Genomic DNA, 21,098 nt, shown 5'->3' on the forward strand with positions numbered 1-21,098 from the left:
ACAAAAATATCATACCATACCTGCCCTGCAGGACAAGCTGTCTTTGAGAATCATCACAAGCAGCCAGTGAAAGGGTTTTAAGAAGTGTGCTGTTTATTTTATGTTTGTTTATTTTGTCATCTAATTAGTGGATGGCCAATATGATTAATTACCTGTAAATCTGCCAGTTTACGCTTTGTTGAACCTCTGCAAAGAGATGACAGTCACGATGTGGTCTTGTGAGGAGGAATGAGATGCCTGCTTGGACATTTTAACTTGAGTTTGGCTTTTAAACAGTTTGGAGAGTTCTGCTGAATGAAATGAATATAAATAAATAAAAAAGTTAATACAAGTAAGTAAAAGGCAAATGTAAATGTGAGTAACAGGGTTGCACGATGTTCCACCCTGTGTGTGGATTGGCTGGTCACGGCCAGCAGGCCTCCGGGGCAACACATAATTGGTTGAAGCATCCCCAAGGGAGGATTTTAGTTGGCCAGGGTGACCTGATCACTCAACAATCACCTTCACTGATCAGTCAGGTGCACACGGCCTGGCAGCTCAATGTGTATGGAGCATCCTCCTCTGACTCACGTCTGTGTGAGCTCAACTGCATGAAGAAAAATAAAATGCTTAAAATCACAAGGTCTAAATTCAGTTGAATCCGGGAAATATGATAGAGATGTAGATTCATTAAATTAATAATCCAACAATATTTGTTATATTGGCGTCAGTGGCTGCCTGGCTGTTGCCTGGAATATGATCAATATGAACATTTAGACATTATGATTCATTCATCATAGTAAATGCTGAATTTCAGGTAGAATTTCTGGTGTGGGTCGTTTCAGTGTGTTTCCTCAGGAGCGATTGATTTCAGTCAGCAATTGGTTAAGGAGTCCACGCACCTTGTTTTCAAGGCCACAACTGGCTGCTGATTGAAAGGAACTGACAAATACCTGCAGACATTCTGCCCCTCCAGGACTAGAGTTGGTCTAAACCCTCTCATTGCTCTCCTGCTGTTTTTTTATTTTATACTGTCATGGCTTACTATTATCTAGGCCAGGGGTGTCAAACTCCAGTCCTGGAGGGCCACAGTGTCTGCTGGTATTTGTGGTTTCCTTTCAATCAGCAGCCAATTAAGGCCTTGAGAACAAGGTGTGTGGACTCTTTAGCCGATGAAAGACTTAGAAATGTATCTCTTGTGCTGAAACACACCAAAAACCAGCAGGGGAGCAATGAGAGGGTCCCCTCATCTAGGCTAATCTTGCACACATCAGATTTGTTATTCCTGGTTGGGCAATACTTCTACCACATGATTGGCTCATCACCTTAAAATGTCCAAAATTGTGTACCTTTCCAGTGTTTTATTTTAGGTCCTGATATCCATAAAAATAGTGGTTTTATGTAGCCAAAATAATCTCTATCCAGTTTTACATTCTCCAGCAACTCTCATGAACTTTACCAAGAACAGGCTGTATTAGTGACCGTGTCTTTAAGGCTCATTGATATCAGTGAACCTCTGTTCTGATTGGCGGGCTGCATGGTGGGCCATGCTGAAGGCGGACATATGCAAATGAGCTTATTGTTGTGACATTATAAAGTTACGGAAGTCCAAGTGGCTCGTTCATTAATACGGATTGTGTGGATTTATTTGTGGACTTTGTATTTTGATACTTTCACAGTATTTACTTATATAGCACCTACAACTCCACATAGCAAGGGAAATCTTGTTTTCCACAATATGGGACCTTTAATGTATCCAAATACAGAAAATAGAGTATTGGCTACATGGAAGTGTCCTCACGTGTGCCATGTTTTCCTCCAGCAGGAGAGGAATCCAGCTCAGCCTTGATTGATGACGAAAGTGTGGAGCAGATAATCAAGAGGAATAAGTACGTGGAGAACTGCCCTGTGTTGTGATGGATGTGTTATTTATACTTGTAAAGTTTTGTGCTGTTTGCTGGCAAAGGCTTCATATTTGAGAAACAGGATCCACTGGTCTTTTTGGTTTCAAACTTCAATTATCACATTGGTTGGCTAGCAAAATGTTGGTTTGCTGTAGCAGGATTTTTTATTGGGAAACATGGGACTACTCCTACAAGGCCAATGGGTAAAGACCGCCCTGGTAAAAGCTTAATAGCTTGTTATATCTAATAGGCTTCCAATTTCATCGTATTCTGAAAACACATTCTGTGAATGAATGGTGCAAATTAAATGCTGCATGCAAACTACTCATTTAAATTCCAAATTAAAATGCTTGTTCACGTCAAATTTGAAAATGATGCAGAGCAATTTTAGATTTGAGCAAAAACATACCCAGACAAAGACATTTTGGAGCACTTTATGTTTTCAATATTGTCCCCACATTATCTTAGGATAAGCCATCATGCTATTCTTAACAAAAGACCAATACCTCCAGCATACTGTGCACTTTCTGTTAATTAGTCAAGAGCCTGTTTCATACATATTTAATCATAAGATTGCAGCCAAACCAGAAAACAAAAAGTTGTGAAATAACTCCTGCAGAGATATCATGACTTTTTTGGCAATTCATATTCTTCAACCTTCATCTGTAGGCACATATTCTGCAAGCTTTGAGTGTCAATAATAACACAACAGATCCCTTCAAGTCTTCACACACACACACACACACACACACACACACACACACACACACAACACACACTTTCAGTGGTTTACACTGAAGCAAGCCGCTTGTGATTAAATTAAGATAAATTATAACGGCATCAACTTGTGAATTCCACTGAGTTCAGAGTTGGAGGACCTTGGCTCTTACTGCTGACAGACTGTGCTTTTCTGTGTCGTGCATTAGAATGGAGGAGCCTGCTGTGCAATCCGATCAGCAGAAGGCAGAAGAGGAATTAAGTGCCAAAATATCGCCTGGTCGCACCACACTCCCTTTAGAAGTGCGCATCTCCCACTTCAGAGACATGCTTCTCGAAAGAGGGGTAACGCAACCTTTCACTTCAGTCGACAAGTTGGGTTTCTGTGGGCTAAACGCCGCTGTACTTTGTGTCATCAGCGACAAATGAGGTGGCTAGCATCCCATCCTTGTATTTCCCACATTGCAAAGCCCAACCCCGACAATTTAAAGAAGATCAAAAAACCCAATGCTCAGCAGGGCTATCTAACCTAAAAACCATATATTGCGGTAATCTGTAAATAAATTGCACTTACTGTAACTGTGAAAATGTACTATAAAAGATCCATGCAACATTATCAGCTATAGAGCTATCCTGAGATAACGTTTATTCTCCCAAATTCAGTTTCAGACCATATGCTTATTTGACTATATGATTTAGCTGGGTGGAAATTCAGTCACCTAGCTAGCTCCTAATTACATTTAGGCTGGCCACATTTTCTTTATATTGCAAAGCATATTATTCCTGTTTCCATACTTATACGTATGTGTGCTCTAGTACACATGTATAAGCTATAAACGGTTTTCAATTAATGGGACTTTTTTGGTTGTAGGTGTCAGCATTTTCAACCTGGGAAAAAGAGTTATACAAAATCGTGTTTGATCCTCGATATCTCCTACTGAGTCCTGATGAAAGAAAACAGGTAGAAGAGATAAACTATCTTTTGCATGGGTTGTTAATGTCTAACACGGTTTACTAGAAGTAGTGAACATGGAGTTGAGGTTTTAGCAGTCGAGCAGTTAGGATGAAAATGCCACAACAAGGCGACTTCTGTCACTGTCCCCCATTTTAGATTTTTGAGCAGTTTGTCAAGATGAGGATGAAAGAAGAGCATAAAGAAAAAAAGAGCAAACAACAACAAGCAAAAGAGGAGTTTCGCAAACTTCTGGAGGACTCAAGAATTACATCAAGGTAAAATGTAAACTGTATATAATGAAAATGCAGTCATTATTTCTGGTGTCTGTGTTCATGGTTGTTCAATCAGCTGTATTAACAGCATTGTGCAGTGACTACACTTTGTTAGGTATTTATTAGACTTATCTTTTAGACTCATTCAGTCTTCTGCTGCTTTAGCCTATCCACTTAGAGTTTTGATGTGTTGTGTGTTCAGAGATGCTCTTCTGCATACCACTATTGTGATGTGTGCTTATTTGCGTTACTGTCACCTTCCTGTCAGCTCTGACCAGTCTGGCCTTTCTCCTCTGACCTCTCTCATTAATAACTTGTTTTTGCCCGCAGAACTGCTGCTCACTGGATGCATTTAGTTTTTTTGCACCATTCTCTGCAAACTCTAGAGACTGTTGTGCATGAAAATTCCAGGAGATCAGCAGTTTCTGAGATTTCTGAGTTCCTGGCACAAACGACAATAATTCTGTGTTAAATTCACTTAGATCACATTTCTTCCCCATTTGGTCTGTAAAACAGCTGAACCTCTTGACCACATCTGCATGCTTTTATGCATTTAGTTGCTGCCACATGATTGGCTGATTAAATATTTGCATTAACACGCTGGTGTACAGGTCTACCCAATACATTGCTCAGTGAGTGAACATAGCTCTACATCAAATCTTTGTGGTCAAGATGACAAAGTAGGCTACTCAGAAATAATTTAATCATACAGCAAAGCAAATTAATTTGTTGTCAGGATGAGGCAATGTAATTAAACATTTCTGTAGAGTTCCTATCACATAATCACATCACATGACAAACAGTCTTCAATGAATATGTTTTTACTCAAATGGCTGACCTAACTTTTGTTTTCCTCATGTCTGCGTTTGAGATTGCAATAATTATCACGAGGCATTTTTCATTATGTGGGTGGAAAAGCTTAGTTAAACACAAGGACAGCCAAAGAACAGGTAAACAAACTTGTACAATGTGGTTCTACGGGATTGCATCACAGGTCAACATTCAAGGAGTTCTCTGAGAAGTATGGCAGAGACCAGCGATTCAAACGGGTTCCGAAAAAAAAAGACCAGGAACATCTCTTCAGTCAGTTTGTCAGCGTGCTGAAGAAACGAGACAAAGAAAACAGACTACGACTGCGGAAGATGAGATGAGAAGGACATTCTCAGCACTCCTTCCTTCTGGAACACTTGCTTAGAAAAAAAAAGAAAACAGAAAATTAGTACCCTTGTATCACAATCTGTGTGGAAACAGATAATGATTCCTCTTTCCGTCTTCTTCTTTTTAAACCATGGGTGTCTGATTTAGTCAGTGATCAGAGATTTAATGTTTCATATTGAAGCTTTTTGCAGTACTTCAGGTGTTGTGGTGAAAACTGATGAAACAATGTGCTCATTAGATTGAAGGTGTATGAATGTGGATTGTTAGTGTATATTTAAATATACACTATTGCACAAACATGGTACGTTATAATATAAAAATGAGCACTGGAAAGGCAAAAGGGGAAATCTCATCATGGGTTGGAAACACCAATAAAATATTGTCCTGCCATTAAATTCAGACAGTGACTCAGATGCATATGTTTAATTTGCATTTTGCGCTAGCACACAGTTCAAGCAAACAAACACAAATAAATCAATACATAAATAAGCAGGCACTGATATATCACATAGGCATATTCATACTAGGGCAGGTGTACAGTCTTTTTTGCATCTTCTAGTTCTCATCCCAGCACAATGTGGTTATTAAATATACTTCTTAAGCATCTTGTTTGCAATAAATTGCCCATTTGCAGAAGATACATTTACAAGGAAGTGCCCTGACCTTGAACTAAATGTGTGGTGGCACTTAACAAATTTTCCTAGATGGCATCGGTGTGTTGAGGGATCACTTCCTTGGCACAAAGCTGCCTCATAAGATCGACTTGCGCTATAAGCTTAATCTTATTATTCCTTGATGGTGTCATTGGCCATGTGTGGTGATTTATTTCATAGTTTCTGAGATTAGTGTGCCAATGTTATATTGTGGCCTTGAGGGCAAATGGATGAATACTAGTCGCACAGTGAGTGGTGACCCTAATTTTCAACAGATGCTTTCCTTTACTTTATAGACCCATATTCAAATGAATTTTGTCCATGGAGAAAACCATCAATCACACTCACTTACTGTAGATTACATTTGTGACAAACACATTCCAATATTCCCAGTCAATTAGTATTTACACATTGACACAATTTGTGTTGTTTTGGCTCGACTCCAAAACATTGAATTTGAAATGAAACTATTAAACAATGAGGTTAGCGTTCGGAATGCCAGATTTCATTTGAGGGTATCTGCATCCATATCCACTGAACTGTGTCATATTTAGACCTCATCACATGCTGGGTATCTTCCCTGGTGGTTCTCAACCAGGCCTGCACTGCTGCCCTCTTCAGCTCCTGTTAGAAGGCAAAAATCCCCCTGAAACTGTCTTGTTTTCAGACTCGATGTTCACTTGGATTCAGATCAGGCGATTGACTTGGCCAGTCAAGAATATTTTTGGAACTCATTGGTTGTTTCAGCAGTATGTTTTGAGTCCAATGAGTTTTCAGGCATTGGGTTGGATCTGAACACTACCTCCAACATATTTCAAAGATGAGGTGGCATGCTTTGGATTGTGTGCAGTTCCTTTCTGGTTTTGGTACAGGATAATACTCATCTCATGTGTCCATGTAAGTTTGTTCTGGAACCCTTTTTTTTTTTTTTTTCCTTCATGCACTTTTAATAAACCCATGCACTTTTAAAAAGCCTCCATTGATGGCTACCAGTGTGTTGCTTCTTGCAGTGAACCCTCTGAGATTGTGCTGGTATAGTATTCTTTCTGTATTTTAGTCATTGACACGTGTATGCCTACATCCTGGACACTGTTCTTGATCTGTTTTACAGTTGAAAAGGGTTTTTTCTTCACCAGTGACAGTAATATTTTATCATCCATTATGGTGGACTTCTGTGGTATACCAGGGTGTTTGCTATTCCGGAGCTCATCAGTGTGTTCTTGCTTCCTGACACAACAAATGTTATGATTTTCTACCCCATGATGGCCTTCTGTACGGACACTGGTACTTTTGGTCCTCGATTTGTCAGAAAACAGCAAGAGACTCCACAAAGCCATTTCCACAATTCTGGACCTTTCATGAACATTCACTAATGATGCAAGAATGCATAGCCGGCCGGGAAACATCTGAGCAGGAAATTGTTCAATTACTTATGGTCCTGCAAAATATGAGAACTTTTGTATGTACATGAAGGGCAGCAATTCCTACATGGTTTGCCCGATGTGGAATGTTTCATTTGAATTGCAATGTGCTGGAGTACTGAGACACCACAACACAAATTGTGTCACTGTCCAAATATTTACTGACTGCACTACATAATATAAAAATGTATTGTGTGTGTTGGAAATTGGCACACAGAACAGAGACTAAGACTACTGTAAGTACAGCTGTAACGCGAAAGCTGTTGCAAATACAAACACAAAATAATAGGTAATAGAAATAGAAAATTCCCTATGTTGAGCAATGAGCAATATGCAAATGTTGCAACCCCTTGCCAATATATGCAAAAAGAAGTTGAATTACCAAAAACGCAGTCACGAATCTTCATTTTGTTTTCCTGCTTTACATTCCCACTGCCCACAAAGCATTATTCAACTATTCAATGTAAACCAATGGAAAAATATAATAACTAAACATTTCAGCTGAATAAAGGATGATTTTTAAACCTAGACATGCTGGGTAGTATTGGGTTTTATAATAATTAAAAAGGGTTCATGCACTGACTCCTTCATTCTGGGCGTCTGAACATGAATAATATTCTGTGAAATAATTACTATGAACAATGTGAAGAGAATTGTTGGAAGTGTCTAACAAATTCCAGTGTTATTGCCTGAAGTATATTGTGGTTGGTTTGTTACATTACATGATAAAAATCAGTACATTATAAAAAGAATCACAGTAAGTGAAAATCATAAATGTTCCTACTTTGTTGACAGGGATTGTCAGTATGCCAATGGATTCTGTATTATTGTTTTGAACTTGTAATGACTGTTCAACAGGCGTACATATGAAAGATGTCTTTCTACTTGTTGTTTTTGTGTTTCTTTTATAATTAAAATGCAAATGTTTTGTGAAACCTGATGTCGATTCAATTAAATGATACAAATCATGTTGAATCAGCAGTGTGTATACAGCAACAGCCTCTATGTTAAGCGTCAGTGGCATCCAACCTTATCTAAAAAAAGGGCCGAAGTGGATGCCACTTTTTCTTTTAGTCCAGCACAAAGAAACCTGATTCTGTTTATCGAAGTCTTTTAAGATAAGATTGGACACCTCTCTTGTACATTTTTATTTGTGTGGGACATGAACATGTTATTGGAAGTACGGCTATTGCATCTCAAAGTACAAGGAAGGTTTAATGTAAGGAAAGTGTAAGGAAAATTTTGTGGAGTGAAATACTTACATATTGTGCACATTTACACAGTGGATATATTTTTTAAATGATTTCTTAGTTTGACATGATATGGGCTACTTTAAGAAGAGTGCTTAAGTCATACAGGTTTTTTTTAGAAAGTAAATGGATTGATTCTTTACCAAAAAGACATTCTGAATTCTTTGTATCTATTTACAGCAGGCGGACTTACAGTATTGCTGGTCAATAATATACAGATCACTGCATGTTGCTCTTAATCCCAATTCAACAATAAACACCTTAGATTGCAGCCTCTGAGCCAAACCTAGGTATTGTTCATTGGCCTTTTGTAAATCATTATTTCTCAACTTAAAAGTAAATATTTCATAAAATGACCTGGAAATGTGTCTGCTGTGATTCTCCTCCGTCTGCATATTGATATTCAAAATCCATAATTACAACTGAAAATGGAACATGAGAACCCTTTAACCTGCTTTGACGCACTTGAGTTTCAGGTTTCATGCACTGAAACTCCTGGGCCTTGAGAGCCGTATGTGGGTGTGCTGGTTTTTGTTATTACTCTGCACTTAATTGATCAATGGAAACAGCTAATTACACAGTAAACTCTGAATTGGGCCTGAATTGGTGCTGATATAAAGGTGAAAACAAAAGCGCAGTCCTGTGTCTCTCCAGGACCAGGAGTGAGGACCACTGCACTTGAAAAACTATCCAGAGCAGGTAGACCTACGATGTGAAAGACACATTAGCCACCTTAGCTTTGGATCAGACAAAATCAGTGGAAGCTGTGGAATGCGATTCAGTGGAGTAATATTGCACTAATATGTAAGATATTCTGCCTCTGTGGCTTTCCAAACATATTGGACTGAATATGCTGTCAGTCATTTTATGTATTCTGTTAATATATTCTGAGCTGGGGTTGTGAGAATTATATACTTGTGTTTTCCTTTGTTGCTATTTCAGTAGTTTTGCAGAGTGTTACCCATAATTAGAGCAGATGTTTAGTATAATTTACTGTAGCATATACAGTGTGTATGTCTAGGTTTTTTTTTTTTTAATGTTTAATGCATTGAGATTCTCTCCTTTGTCATCGTAAGAATGCTATGATTATTTGCTCGGCCTATGACAAAACATTGACATGATCTGGGCAGTTTATTTTTGTTGACCATTAAATGACCCATTATTAAATAAGTCATTCGGCTGACTTTAGTGTTGCCAGGGAAGTTGGTTTTGTATCTAACAAATGGCAAAAGCTTGCCTTTTCACAATCATAAAACAGTGACTTTTAGTAAAACTAGAGCCAGGGTTTGAAACAAAAACTAGACTGGAACAAAGCTGCAGTAATCTGGTCTGGTCCTCATTAGGTTTCTGTCTGTCTGGTCCTCATTAGGTTTCTGGTGCTCTGGTCCTCAAGTCTAAAGCCCAGTCTCCATCAAACAGCCGACTTCAGATGAGACTAGACTAGACAAGACGAGACGGTTTGAGAACGTTTTGTTTGAAGAAAGTAGTGTGTAGTGTCCAATTTCATAACATGTGCTGTCATCCAAAACTGACATTGTCGAGTCTTGTCTTAAGTTGACAGTTTGTTGTAGACTGGTTTTACAACATAGGGCTACGTAAAAGACAAAATTTTAGCTCAACCAATCACAAAGCACTTCACTAGAAGAATGGCCAGTCGTGCCGCAATGGCATCAGTGTCGGACATTATTCACAAAACTAGATTTATTTATGATTCCATCCATCCATCCATCATCACCCGCTTATCCGGAGTCGGGTCGCGGGGGCAGTAGGCAAAGCCGGGTATTCCAGGCGTCCCTCTCCCCAGCAACGCATTCTAGCTCCTCCTGGGGGATCCCGAGGCGTTCCCTGGCCAGGAGAGATATATAATCTCTCCAGCGGGCTCTGGGTCTCCCTCGGGGTCTCCGCCCAGTTGGACGAGCCCGGAAAACCTCCAAAGGGAGGCGCCCGGGAGGCATCCTGATCAGATGCCTGAACCACCTCAATTGGCTCCTTTCGACGCGAAGGAGCAGCGGCCCTACTCCGAGCTCCCTCCGGATGTCGGAGCTCCTCACCCTATCTCTAAGGCTGAGCCCGGCCACCCTACAGAGGAAGCTCATTTCGGCCGCTTGTACCCCATACTCCCGCAGTACACCCCACAGGGTTCCCCAGGGGACACGATCGAAAGCCTTCTCCAAGTCCACAAAGCACATGTGGACTGGATGGGCAAACTCCCATGACCCCGCCAGCAACCCTGCCAAGGTAAAGAGCTGGTCCACTGTTCCATGGCCAGGACGGAAGCCACATTGCTCCTCCTGAATCCGAGGTTCGACCGTCGGTCTGACGATCTTTCCAGTACCCTAGAGTAAGCTTTCCCAGGGAGGCTGAGGAGTCATTTATGATTACTAGATTTAATGTTATGTTGCTAAAAAAACATGGTAACAAACAATAAATATAGGCAATACAATGTTAATGTTAGCTAGCTAAATAAAATCCACATACAAAGGACACCAGAAAAAACAAACAGTTAAGCATGCGCCATTGTTGTTATGGAAACATTTGTTTACTTGGCGCTTTGGAGTGGACTGTCTCTTTTTACTCTGACATTCCGAGCTTTAAATTTACATTTTACATTTTAGTCATTTAGCAGACGCTTTTAATCCTAAGCAACTTACAAGTGCATAGGTTCTTCCACAAGTTGAAGCAACACATCCATAACTAGTAAAATACATATGAAGTGCTGTTCTAAACGTACAGTCATCAGTGCAATTCAATTCCTTTTTTATATATACATTCTTTGGGTTAGACAGGAGGGATAGGGATATTGGAAAGGCGGGGGGGGGGGGTGTCTGTGTGTCTGGTACTGTGTGTCTGGTCCTAATAAGGCTGCTGTTTGTCTGGTCCTCATAAGGCTGCTGTTTGTCTGGTCCTCATAAGGCTGCTGTTTGTCTGGTCCTCATAAGGCTGCTGTTTGTCTGGTCCTCATAAGGCTGCTGTTTGTCTCATCTTCATGAGACTTCTCTCTGTCTGGTCCTCATAATGTTTCTGTCTATCTGGACCTCATACAGCTTCTGTTTGTATGGTACTTGTAAGGTTTCTGTTTGCCTGGTCTTTATAAGGCTTTTGTCTGCCGAGTCTTCAGTAGGCTGCCGTCTATCCCTAAGTGTTACTTTGGAACTCTTCTCCTCTCCCCTACTGTGACTTCTGATGCTGTGACAGTGTGCATCAAATCTAATTGAAGAAATGCCATTTGTCACTGCAGGGGGGACAGAGGAACCAATAGCAGACACTAGGATGATGAACAAATGGCAGGATGTAATTAAGGAGATGAAGGGGCAAACAGAGCATAAACAAAAGTTTAAAAAACTGGGAGGTCAGTCCAAATAATGCAGAGGTACCACAAAAACAAGAGAAGAGTCCAGAGAAGTAGGCAGGGACCATACACAGGAATCCAGAAATCAAAAACCAGTGATACAGAATGCTACAACGGCAAGGGCTGGGGAACAAGGAGGCTAGAACTGGGGTAAAGGAAAATAAGGGCTTGGGACTCAGAAAGCAGGATATGACAAACTGGCAACGTGCAACTGAGAAGGACAGGTATAAATACACAGAAGAATGAGACCACCTAGGAGTGGGAGTGAGGGTGGTCTAACAAATAAACATCAGGTGAGAAACATGAACGGGCCATAATACAATAACAAGAGGGAAACGACTGGATTCACAAAGACACACATGTAATACAAACGGCTCCGGACTAGGGAGTAGACAATTGCATAGAGTTAGGAGATGTACTGATAGTGAGAGACAGTTGCGAGCACTTCGCTGAAACTAAGCAAGTAATCAGTGATAGAATAGGGAGGCGGAGTTACAGAACAGAACTGAAACTGGAGATATGTTAGTAAGTTAGTTAGTATGTTAGTGCTATCTACAAACATGAAATGGAGAGAAGGCAGGAAGTAAGAACAGCGAGACAGAAGGAATCGTGGGAAACCAGAAAATTCCGAAACCACCCAAATAGTGAAGCACACAGACAGGGGAGTGACCTGGGATCAGAAACATTCAGACACAGACATCACAGGGGAAGACGAGTGCAAAGACAAACAGATGTAAACAGAAAACCAGACATGAATATGAAAAATAATACCTTTAAAAAAATACCAAATAAACTAACAGACAGAAATCAGGATCATAACACCATTCTTGTTATAAAAATGTCACCGTTGTACAGATTAATGTAATGTTTTCTGGGTATATAGGTCATAGAATTAATTAACAGCACACCTGTTTTCAGCTTGTGATCAAATCACTGTCACATTCATCCTGTTGCTGTTGTTGAAATGTATTCCTTGTAATGAAGATGGCCTTAATTGACAGGATTTGAGAGCTTGTTCTACATAAAGAAATACAAATACAATGTGACTGCGTTTGGCTGAGATAATGAAATAGCCCTTTATAACCGATGTATGAAATAACGATTAATTAATTGAACTATTAATAACTATTTCATACATTTTATTCAGATTGTACTCTTTAAATAAATGAAAGGGGTCAGTGGAAAATATTGGACACCAATTTGGCGGCAAGATTTGGATAATGCATCAACTGTAATGAAACAAGACCTATATAAAGCTTGTTTGATTTAGCACAGTGCAGATCATTATACAATACTATGCAGAACAGAATTCCAAGACAATCTGTGGTCTTGTTTACACTCAAATCCGATACAGTTGACAAATCACATTACTGCATGTGAGATACACGTGGTTGTCTGTTCACAAGATTTGTACTGATCTCAAGCTTATATTCAATTCTGTGTTAAAATGCATTTTGCCTAGTTGTGTGCAGTGCTCCATAGAGGCTAGCTTTGCATGGTCTTGCAACTCTTGCACCCTTATTACGGGGTGTCATTGTTCGTAACAGGATAATACTGGTGCTGGAGATTATTAATTCAACTGATACTGGTGGAATGGAATCCCACTCAGACAAGTGTCATTTGTGTTACAAAATAGATCTGGCCAAATCTGACCTGTTCCTTACAAGACCACAATCACCAAATATGACACATATCACGTGTCAACAATGTCACACAACGTCTTAAACGGGGTGTGGCAAGTGGGGCTTGGTTTGCGGGAAGGAGGCAGGACAATCCAAGGACCACGCCTACTGGTTAAATAGGCACACGCCTGGACTACGTTATGAATCAGTTATAAGAACTGTGCTTCTTTCCACGGTAGGCGGCTGACACCGGGGAGCCATATCTGTGACCAGTGTTTGAGCCAAACTGAGAGCTGACAAGCCAGAAAGCCCAAACCTGCTGAAAAAGCATCGCGAGTCGGGTTCATTTTCTTTACTTTTGTTATTTTAGATTAATGTTTTGGCTCGGATCCTGTGAGGGTGACGGGTGAAGATTTTTGTTTATTTCACATTTGGACGTTGGTTCACGGATTTTACAGTTCCCGTTGTAAAATTAAACGCTGGTGAAAACCAACATTCCTCCTAGCTTCCTGTGTCTGTCTCTCCTGTCTGGCCAGGGGTGTGTAACGGCTTGTTAGAAAAGACCTGATGACCCCAAAGTTCTTACCAGACATAGTATTTTGATACATTTCTGTGTGCTTGTGTCCCTTCAAATATCATTTTTTTATCAGTCTAGCTCTGTCATTTAAGAAGATGTTTTCCAGAATTTTCATGAAGACAAATTCCTTTTTATGCAGCCATCATTTTTACATGGTCCTGTAAATATCACCGCTAATCAATACGTTGGGTTGACTTCTCATTATGAGCGGAGCAATGTAATAGTATGTCCTCTGCTTGATTGCACAAAGACATCTGTGCAGCACCGTTTAAAAAATGGATTGCTAACTCACCAAATAGTTTTGTGAAGAGGAAGACAAGTTGTGTACTTTTTCTGAGGCAGTCAGATGAGGACAACTGCTGATTGAATCCAGGCCAGAAGATCATCATCATTCAGCATTTAGAGAAAATCTCTGTTATTACTACATGTCTCAGTGTAGCTGAGGGATTGGCATTGTACTAGTTTCTTCACAGTATCATATCATATAGATAAAGCAGAGCGCAGTTGACAGCAAAGTTTCATTATACGGTCTAATAAATTAATTTTAATACACATCTATCAATAAACAGATTCATGTTCATTAGTTTCCTGAGAAAAATATATACAGTATAGTATATACACTTGTGGTGTGCCATGGGTGAACCAAAAGGTTGCTAAAGCTGTAAATAAATCTCTGTGCCAAGTTGCATTTACTTTTTTCAAGTGTACAGTAATAATCCTCTCTGATATTTGCAAAAACTGCACTGTCACACTTGACCACCAGCTGTTGGAATGGCTCCAGTTTCCAGTATACCAGCGCAAATTCAAAAGAGACACAAATCATTATCTTCGACAGCTTTGAGCTGACGATGCGATGAGTCCACCCTCAAATGTACTGTAGGTAGTAGAAGCAATCACAGCTCTCTAGAGCACTCTATCTTGGGAGGATTTCGGATTTGAATTCCTTTGATATTATAGCCAATGCAAAACTTTCGGCATGATTCTTACTTTCCTCGGAAGAGACACAGAATCTGATCTGAGACATGTACAGTTTGCCCACGGAGATGGTTGCTTTTTTCTTCATTTTTACTCGGGTTCATTTGCAGTTGAGTCTACTTGTCCCATGAGTGTTCTCAGCCCCTGAACAATTCCACATTAAGCTGCATATTGCCTCATTTAGAAGCTGTGCAATATGTGCTTCAAGGCACAATTGAGCAAAACGCTACATGGCAGAGAAGGCACTCTTGGGGGAGAAAAAAGAGAAAAGTATCAGTCTCAAAGAAGTGCAGGTTGACTGACACATCAGGTGTTTTGTGAACTAGGGCATTTTGACAGAAGCCGCTGTGTCATTTTCACTTCATTCCAGTTCATTTTGGAGGTCAAATGAGGTGAGGTGGATTGTGTGTCACCCTGTTCTTCACTCTGGGAACAGAGCAGGATACAGTAACTGGAAAACGGAAAACTGGAAACGGTACTGGCGATTCAGGCATGGAATGGTATGGAGTGGTCATGGTTTTTTATTTTTTTATATTTAGTCATGTATTTTATTTTATTTTATCAGTTTATCAGTTTTTAAACTACAGAGCACAAAGTGGAAAGTAAAGCCCTTTAAGTAATGTTATTAATTGTAAGAAATGTTTTGATTGATTGATCTGTTGTTGACCTTTTCTGCCTCCACAATGATTTTCCACCAGCAAACGCGTAGCAGGAAATGGTCGATTACTTTCTGCTAAAGCTGCAAGGATCATTTCTGACTGAGCAGCAAAAAGTGAGCAGGAGAGATCAGAAGGTAATATTAGCTGCTGAAATGAACAAGCACTTTTCTTCTGGCTTGACACGACAGTGACAAGAAAGGAGTCAAACATTGTGCACTGTTAAATTTTTTTATCCTGTCCGGGGTTTACTGAGGTTTGATTTATTTATGCATTAAAGTATATTAAAAATCGCATTGTGTCTATCCTCTGATTTCTTTTGCAGAGAAAGTAAAACATGAAAGAATAATGCAATGTCAGTTGTTTCAAGGTGAACTGCAGATAAATAATTTGGGCAAGGAAAAATGCACACTGCATCTATCCTCTGATTTCTTGTGTAGAGAAAGTAAAACAAACTCAATGTCAGTTATTTCAAGGTGAACTGCAGTTCAGAACTCAGAATGAGAAGGTTTTTGTACTTGAAGTGTCACTCAATAGGTCCTACTAAGCAAAATGGCATCCAGTCTGTAATAATCTTGCACTTTGAGCTGAGATTTCTCTCTATAAACAAGCTACACCTCTTTTTATAAATTGTGTTGTTTTACTTACGAGTATCTTGAGATGTCCTTGTATTCGTAATATGGGACTAAACCTATTTTTCTTGAGACTCAAAAGATTGGATTGAATTGAGAAATTTTGGCTTATTTGATTACTTCCACATATACACAGGTGTTGCTTTCCCCTCTAGTACAAATATTTATCTTTGCTATAAGCAAACTCCCAAAGCTGTGTGTCTGAAACATAAGTTCTGAATGACTAAATATTATCCCAATCTAATATAAGAGGCTCCTAATCACACTGTAGTGTACACACACTGTATTCAGTACTGAGGTTAATGATCTGCACCCACTTCCTCCCCAATTCAACCAAAGGACATTTAGAGTATTTTATGACTCAGTGGAATGCGTCATAGGACCAGCTCTGCTCCAAAGTGTAGGAGAAAACCTAGTGTGACTAGTGTCTGAAAGTCTTTGAGTCTTTAAGGTTCGACACCTGAAACCAATTTTTCATATGCTGTCCACAGCCTCTATGTGCTAATAGAAATATGAGAGATTGCCAGGTGGGGAGTCGATAAGAGAGAAAGACTTTGAAATGGACGGAGAGCAGTTTTATTATTTTTTCAGGTATGATGAACAAAATAACATTTTGATGTAAAATCTTAAACAAAAGGCAGCAAATACAAAGGACCCAACAAAAATAAAATAAAACTCTGCCTGCTCAAAAATCTTTCAACTGAGGCCATTCACTTAAATAGAGCTGGGTGAAAGCAACACGCAACACCTGGACTGATTACCAATTAACCTCAGGTGTGTGTGCCTGTCAATCAACCTGCCCAAGCATTTAGACTCATCAGAATAATCTGAATTGTTTTCCGATTTTGAATCTCAATGTACAGTAAGCGAGAGGTGTCTAATCTTAATGCGAAAATGATGACCAGCGTGGGTGTAATTTTTTTGTTTTTGCAGGGCAAATCAAGCAAATCAAGCAATCAAGCAATTTGTCTTCAATCAAGCAATCAATGTCTTAATTCTGGGCTAAAACAAAAAACCTGCTCCCACATTCAGATAAGATTGGACACTCCTGATGTAAACCTTAGAAGACAACATAGTTAAGAAATTGAGCCGAGAAATTGTATAGAAGTGGGACAAGACAGGGAGATGAGACACCAAGTACTGTAAACTGTGAATGAGTCTGGATTCAATCAAAGTTTATACTTAATGTTGGCTCCCAATGAAATCTGATTTAGTATCTACCGTCTTACTGGTATTCACTCCAACTCTAACAAAGCACACTTCAATCAACACCAAGTGATCTCATTTAGCTGCTAATTATTAGAATCGAGTGTGCCAAATTAGGGTTGAAATGAAACGCTACTGGATGGTTGACCTGGTAGAGCTCTGGTTTAAATCATCACAAAAATGAACTTGCTCCAGCCCTGTTCTGAATCTGTTTGGACAGTCATATTTCTCTGCATTGTGAGAAACATAATAAAAAATGAATGATGTATGGTGTCAGCGGTTCCTTGGTCTTCGAACGTAAAACTAACTTTATTTCACTATACTAAAGTTCCAGTCGCACAGCTCATATTGACTCCTGCTTGTGTTTTATTGATATCATTGTATTCTTTGTGTACTATTTTGCCTATCAAAGAAAACTGAAAACTAACATAAAAGAAAAGATGCAACATAAACTTGAATCTACTGACTTTCATCAATATTAGGCAACATAATATAAAAATAAATAAATGGACAAAATCGGACATATTGGACAACATACTGATTGTCACATTCAAGCTTAGCATAACTTGATATTGTGCTGCTACAGTATAACAATACCCAATGGGCTTACTGAATGGGGTCATCTGACTTAATAGAAGCATATTGATGTTCTCAGTCTTAAAGCTGGGTAGGCGGTCTTTGGACGCAAGCAGACTGGGCAGAAGAAAGATTTTTGAATGTACACAGAGGTGGAAAAACCCACTACCTCCTCTTTGTCATCCACACTGGTTGGACGTTGCTGGGGCCAGTCAGCCTCTCGGGGACACGCAACACAATTTTTATAGGCAGGTAAGCCCGCCTCCTGGCTGAGAGCTGCCGTCATTGTATGTTAGCTACAGATAGCAATGAAAAACAGTCCCTGAAAATCTGTCCTGGGACAGTCACAGATATCTTTTTTTTCCCCCCAGAGCAGTTGGTTTATTGCTAGCAGTCAGAATGTGAAGAGAATTTCACCAAATGTTACCAAAAGAAAGTCGCCTACCCCAGATTTAAATTATCTGCTGCAGAGATAATATGATTTGTACTTTAACAGGTTCTCATTTCATCTCCCTACCTGTTTATCCGATACACAGACAGGCCATGCAGAAATGTCCATCACAGTGTTTTGACACAGTGATTTGTAGGGAAATAAGAGTTATTACTTTCCATAATTCCACAAATGGCAGAAAATAAATGTTCTCGAACATGTAAAAATCCCATTTTAAGTACTTTTGGAAAGGGATATAAGGGCCCTGCTGTCAAGATGTTGCTAAATACTTTCATTACTATCCCCAAATCTAAGGAAAATGTGATGAGAAAATGTATTGTACAAGTACCCTAAAAGTACATATTTGTCTGGATTTAGTCTACTTATTCACTTACCTTTGAGCAAGAAATACATGTTTTTTTTCCTTTATTCAGGCAGATAGAAAGCAGATAGGCAACAGATAAAAACAAACCACATGTCGGAAGTTTCCAGAGGCAAGCATTCACCCCCTGCTCAAGCAGTGGGGTCTGTGTACATCAGGGATGGGCAACTCCAGTCCTGGAGGGCGGGTGTGTATGCAGGATTATAGCAGGGACAGGCAGCTCCAGTCCTGGAGGGCTGGTGTGTATGCAGGATTATAGCAGGGACAGGCAGCTCCAGTCCTGGAGGGCTGGTGTGTATGCAGGATTATAGCAGGGACAGGCAACTCCAGTCCTGGAGGGCCACCATTAAATTGCATTACATTACAGTCATTTAGCAGACGCTCTTATCCAGATCGAAGTAAAATGAAGTGCAAATCAAATCCGGGGACAAATGCGTTGCAGACCCTAGACCCTCTAATTTTATCCTAAAAGGGCTGGCGTGGGTGCAGGTTTTTGTTTTAACCCAGCAGTAACATATCTGATTATACTAATGAACTAATTGTGGTCTTTAATCAAGACCTTGATGAGTAGAATCAGCTGTCTTAGTCCTGTGCTAAAACAACAACCTGCACACACACCGGCCCTTTCTGGATAAGATTGGATAGCCCAGCCCTAAAGGAAAGTACAATCCTTGAGTGCCACCAATTACCCTGGCTCAATCAGCCATATGCCCCATGACTGATACACCCGTAAATTAGACGACAATAAAATTCTCCAAGACAAGAACATTCATCAACTGCTCTTTATATCACAGAATGTGGGTAAAAATTACAGATTATGTAATTAAATAATTAAGAGCAGAGGTTAGTCTGAAATCCAAAAACAGATAAGGCCCGCTTTACCCAACCCTGGTCTTGGCAGTCAGTTGCTCAAAGGACTAGGCCACACAAGTGTAATTTAAATCAGTTGTCTCAAACTGATTATGGAAGACCATTTGTGTGTGCAGGTTCTCAGTCCAGCCAATCAACACTGCTTTAATAGATTCCAATTACTCATTCAGCCATATGCATTTCACTGCAGTAAAGCACAGAATATAAGCAACAGTTGTCATTTAGACAACACAAATAACACATTGCCCTATGTGCAAACCTACAGCCCTAATTACTAATAAATATAATCAAGATTATATAATTCATATAAAATTCTATAATAAAAACTAGTGTATACAGCCCTCCATGGCACATTTTGAGTGTGAGACCACAGAAAGTTTTTTTTCAGTATAGATTTTAATGATCAGTTGTTTCTTTACTGGTGTATTTTTCTGAATCATAATGATGAATTCTGCTAAATTTTGAAGTACCCAGGTCTTTAAAAAAGGTGAACATGAAAGCATACAGTATAATGCACACATGAAATTAAATTCCTACTTCTAGTTAAGTACTTTGCATTTTTATTAAGCTACAAGGCTGAAAAAATTTCAGAACATGTACACAAGATATAGGACACGCATTCTTCATCACGCCAACTGTTTGGCAGATAAGTGAGGGCCGTTGCTAGGAAACAGCACACGGCCCCCCTTTTGTACAGAGGGATAAGTGTTTCATGAATAATGTTTTTACAAAATGGAAACTATTTTAGAAATGGTTGATGTCTTCATTGTTCCATGAAACTATGCTTCGGGGGTTGTACTTTTTGAATGCAAGGTATATTACAAGTTGGGGATAAAGTATGCATTTACACACCATCTTATCCAGTCTTCTTGTGTGCTTAGGTGGATGCCATTGGAAACCATGTTTAAGATGCAGTGCAACCTTTATATCCCACTGCTATACTATACCACGAGCAAATACTGGGCCATAGTTATGTCCACTACCTTCAAAATATAAAGGAACATGGAGTGGTAAGGGGCTTATTTAATTTCCCTTCTGAATAAAACAGCTCTAGCTAGGTTTTTAAAAAGCTGGTAGCTGGTTGACCACTTCAGACCAGCTCTCAGCTCGACATGGTTTGACCAGCTCAAGTGATGTTTTGAAACAGTTGGTTGCTGGTTGCTCAGACATGCTACCAGTACTAGCTGCCTGGTTGACCAGCTCATACCCAGCAAGACCAGCCTTATGTCCAGCTGGGCTATGCTGGTTGATCTACTCAGCTAGACCAGCTTCATGACCAGCTTGGCCATGCTGATTGATCAGATCATATTCAGCTAGAACAGCTTATGATGAGCTAAATTTTCACGCTGGTCAAGCAGGCATAGCTCGATTTTTAATAACCATCATACTGTAGCAATAACATACACACCATTGGCATTCCCCAGAGGGCCCCCCTAAATCTCTTCCCATGCAATGTCTCATTGAAGCGGATTGACTCAGGTTATATCAGGATCATATGTTTTGTCCTCATTTCT

General features: G+C 39.7%; 1 protein-coding gene across 1 annotated transcript in view; it reads left to right on the plus strand.

Annotated features, from left to right (window-relative positions):
* LOC133118607 (transcription elongation regulator 1-like protein) overlaps positions 1-5,224 on the plus strand; it is a 58,420-nt gene extending 53,196 nt beyond the window's left edge. Inside the window, exons 9-13 of the mRNA XM_061228719.1 lie at positions 1,802-1,868; positions 2,810-2,945; positions 3,472-3,561; positions 3,712-3,830; positions 4,822-5,224. Coding sequence (XP_061084703.1) covers positions 1,802-1,868; positions 2,810-2,945; positions 3,472-3,561; positions 3,712-3,830; positions 4,822-4,978 — 569 coding nt within the window. The 3' untranslated portion in view covers positions 4,979-5,224. The remainder of the gene's footprint in view (positions 1-1,801; positions 1,869-2,809; positions 2,946-3,471; positions 3,562-3,711; positions 3,831-4,821) is intronic.
* Positions 5,225-21,098: the final 15,874 nt, after the last annotated feature.

This window comes from Conger conger, chromosome 18, assembly GCF_963514075.1.
Source record: "Conger conger chromosome 18, fConCon1.1, whole genome shotgun sequence".
NCBI classification, from domain to species: Eukaryota; Metazoa; Chordata; class Actinopteri; order Anguilliformes; family Congridae; genus Conger; species Conger conger.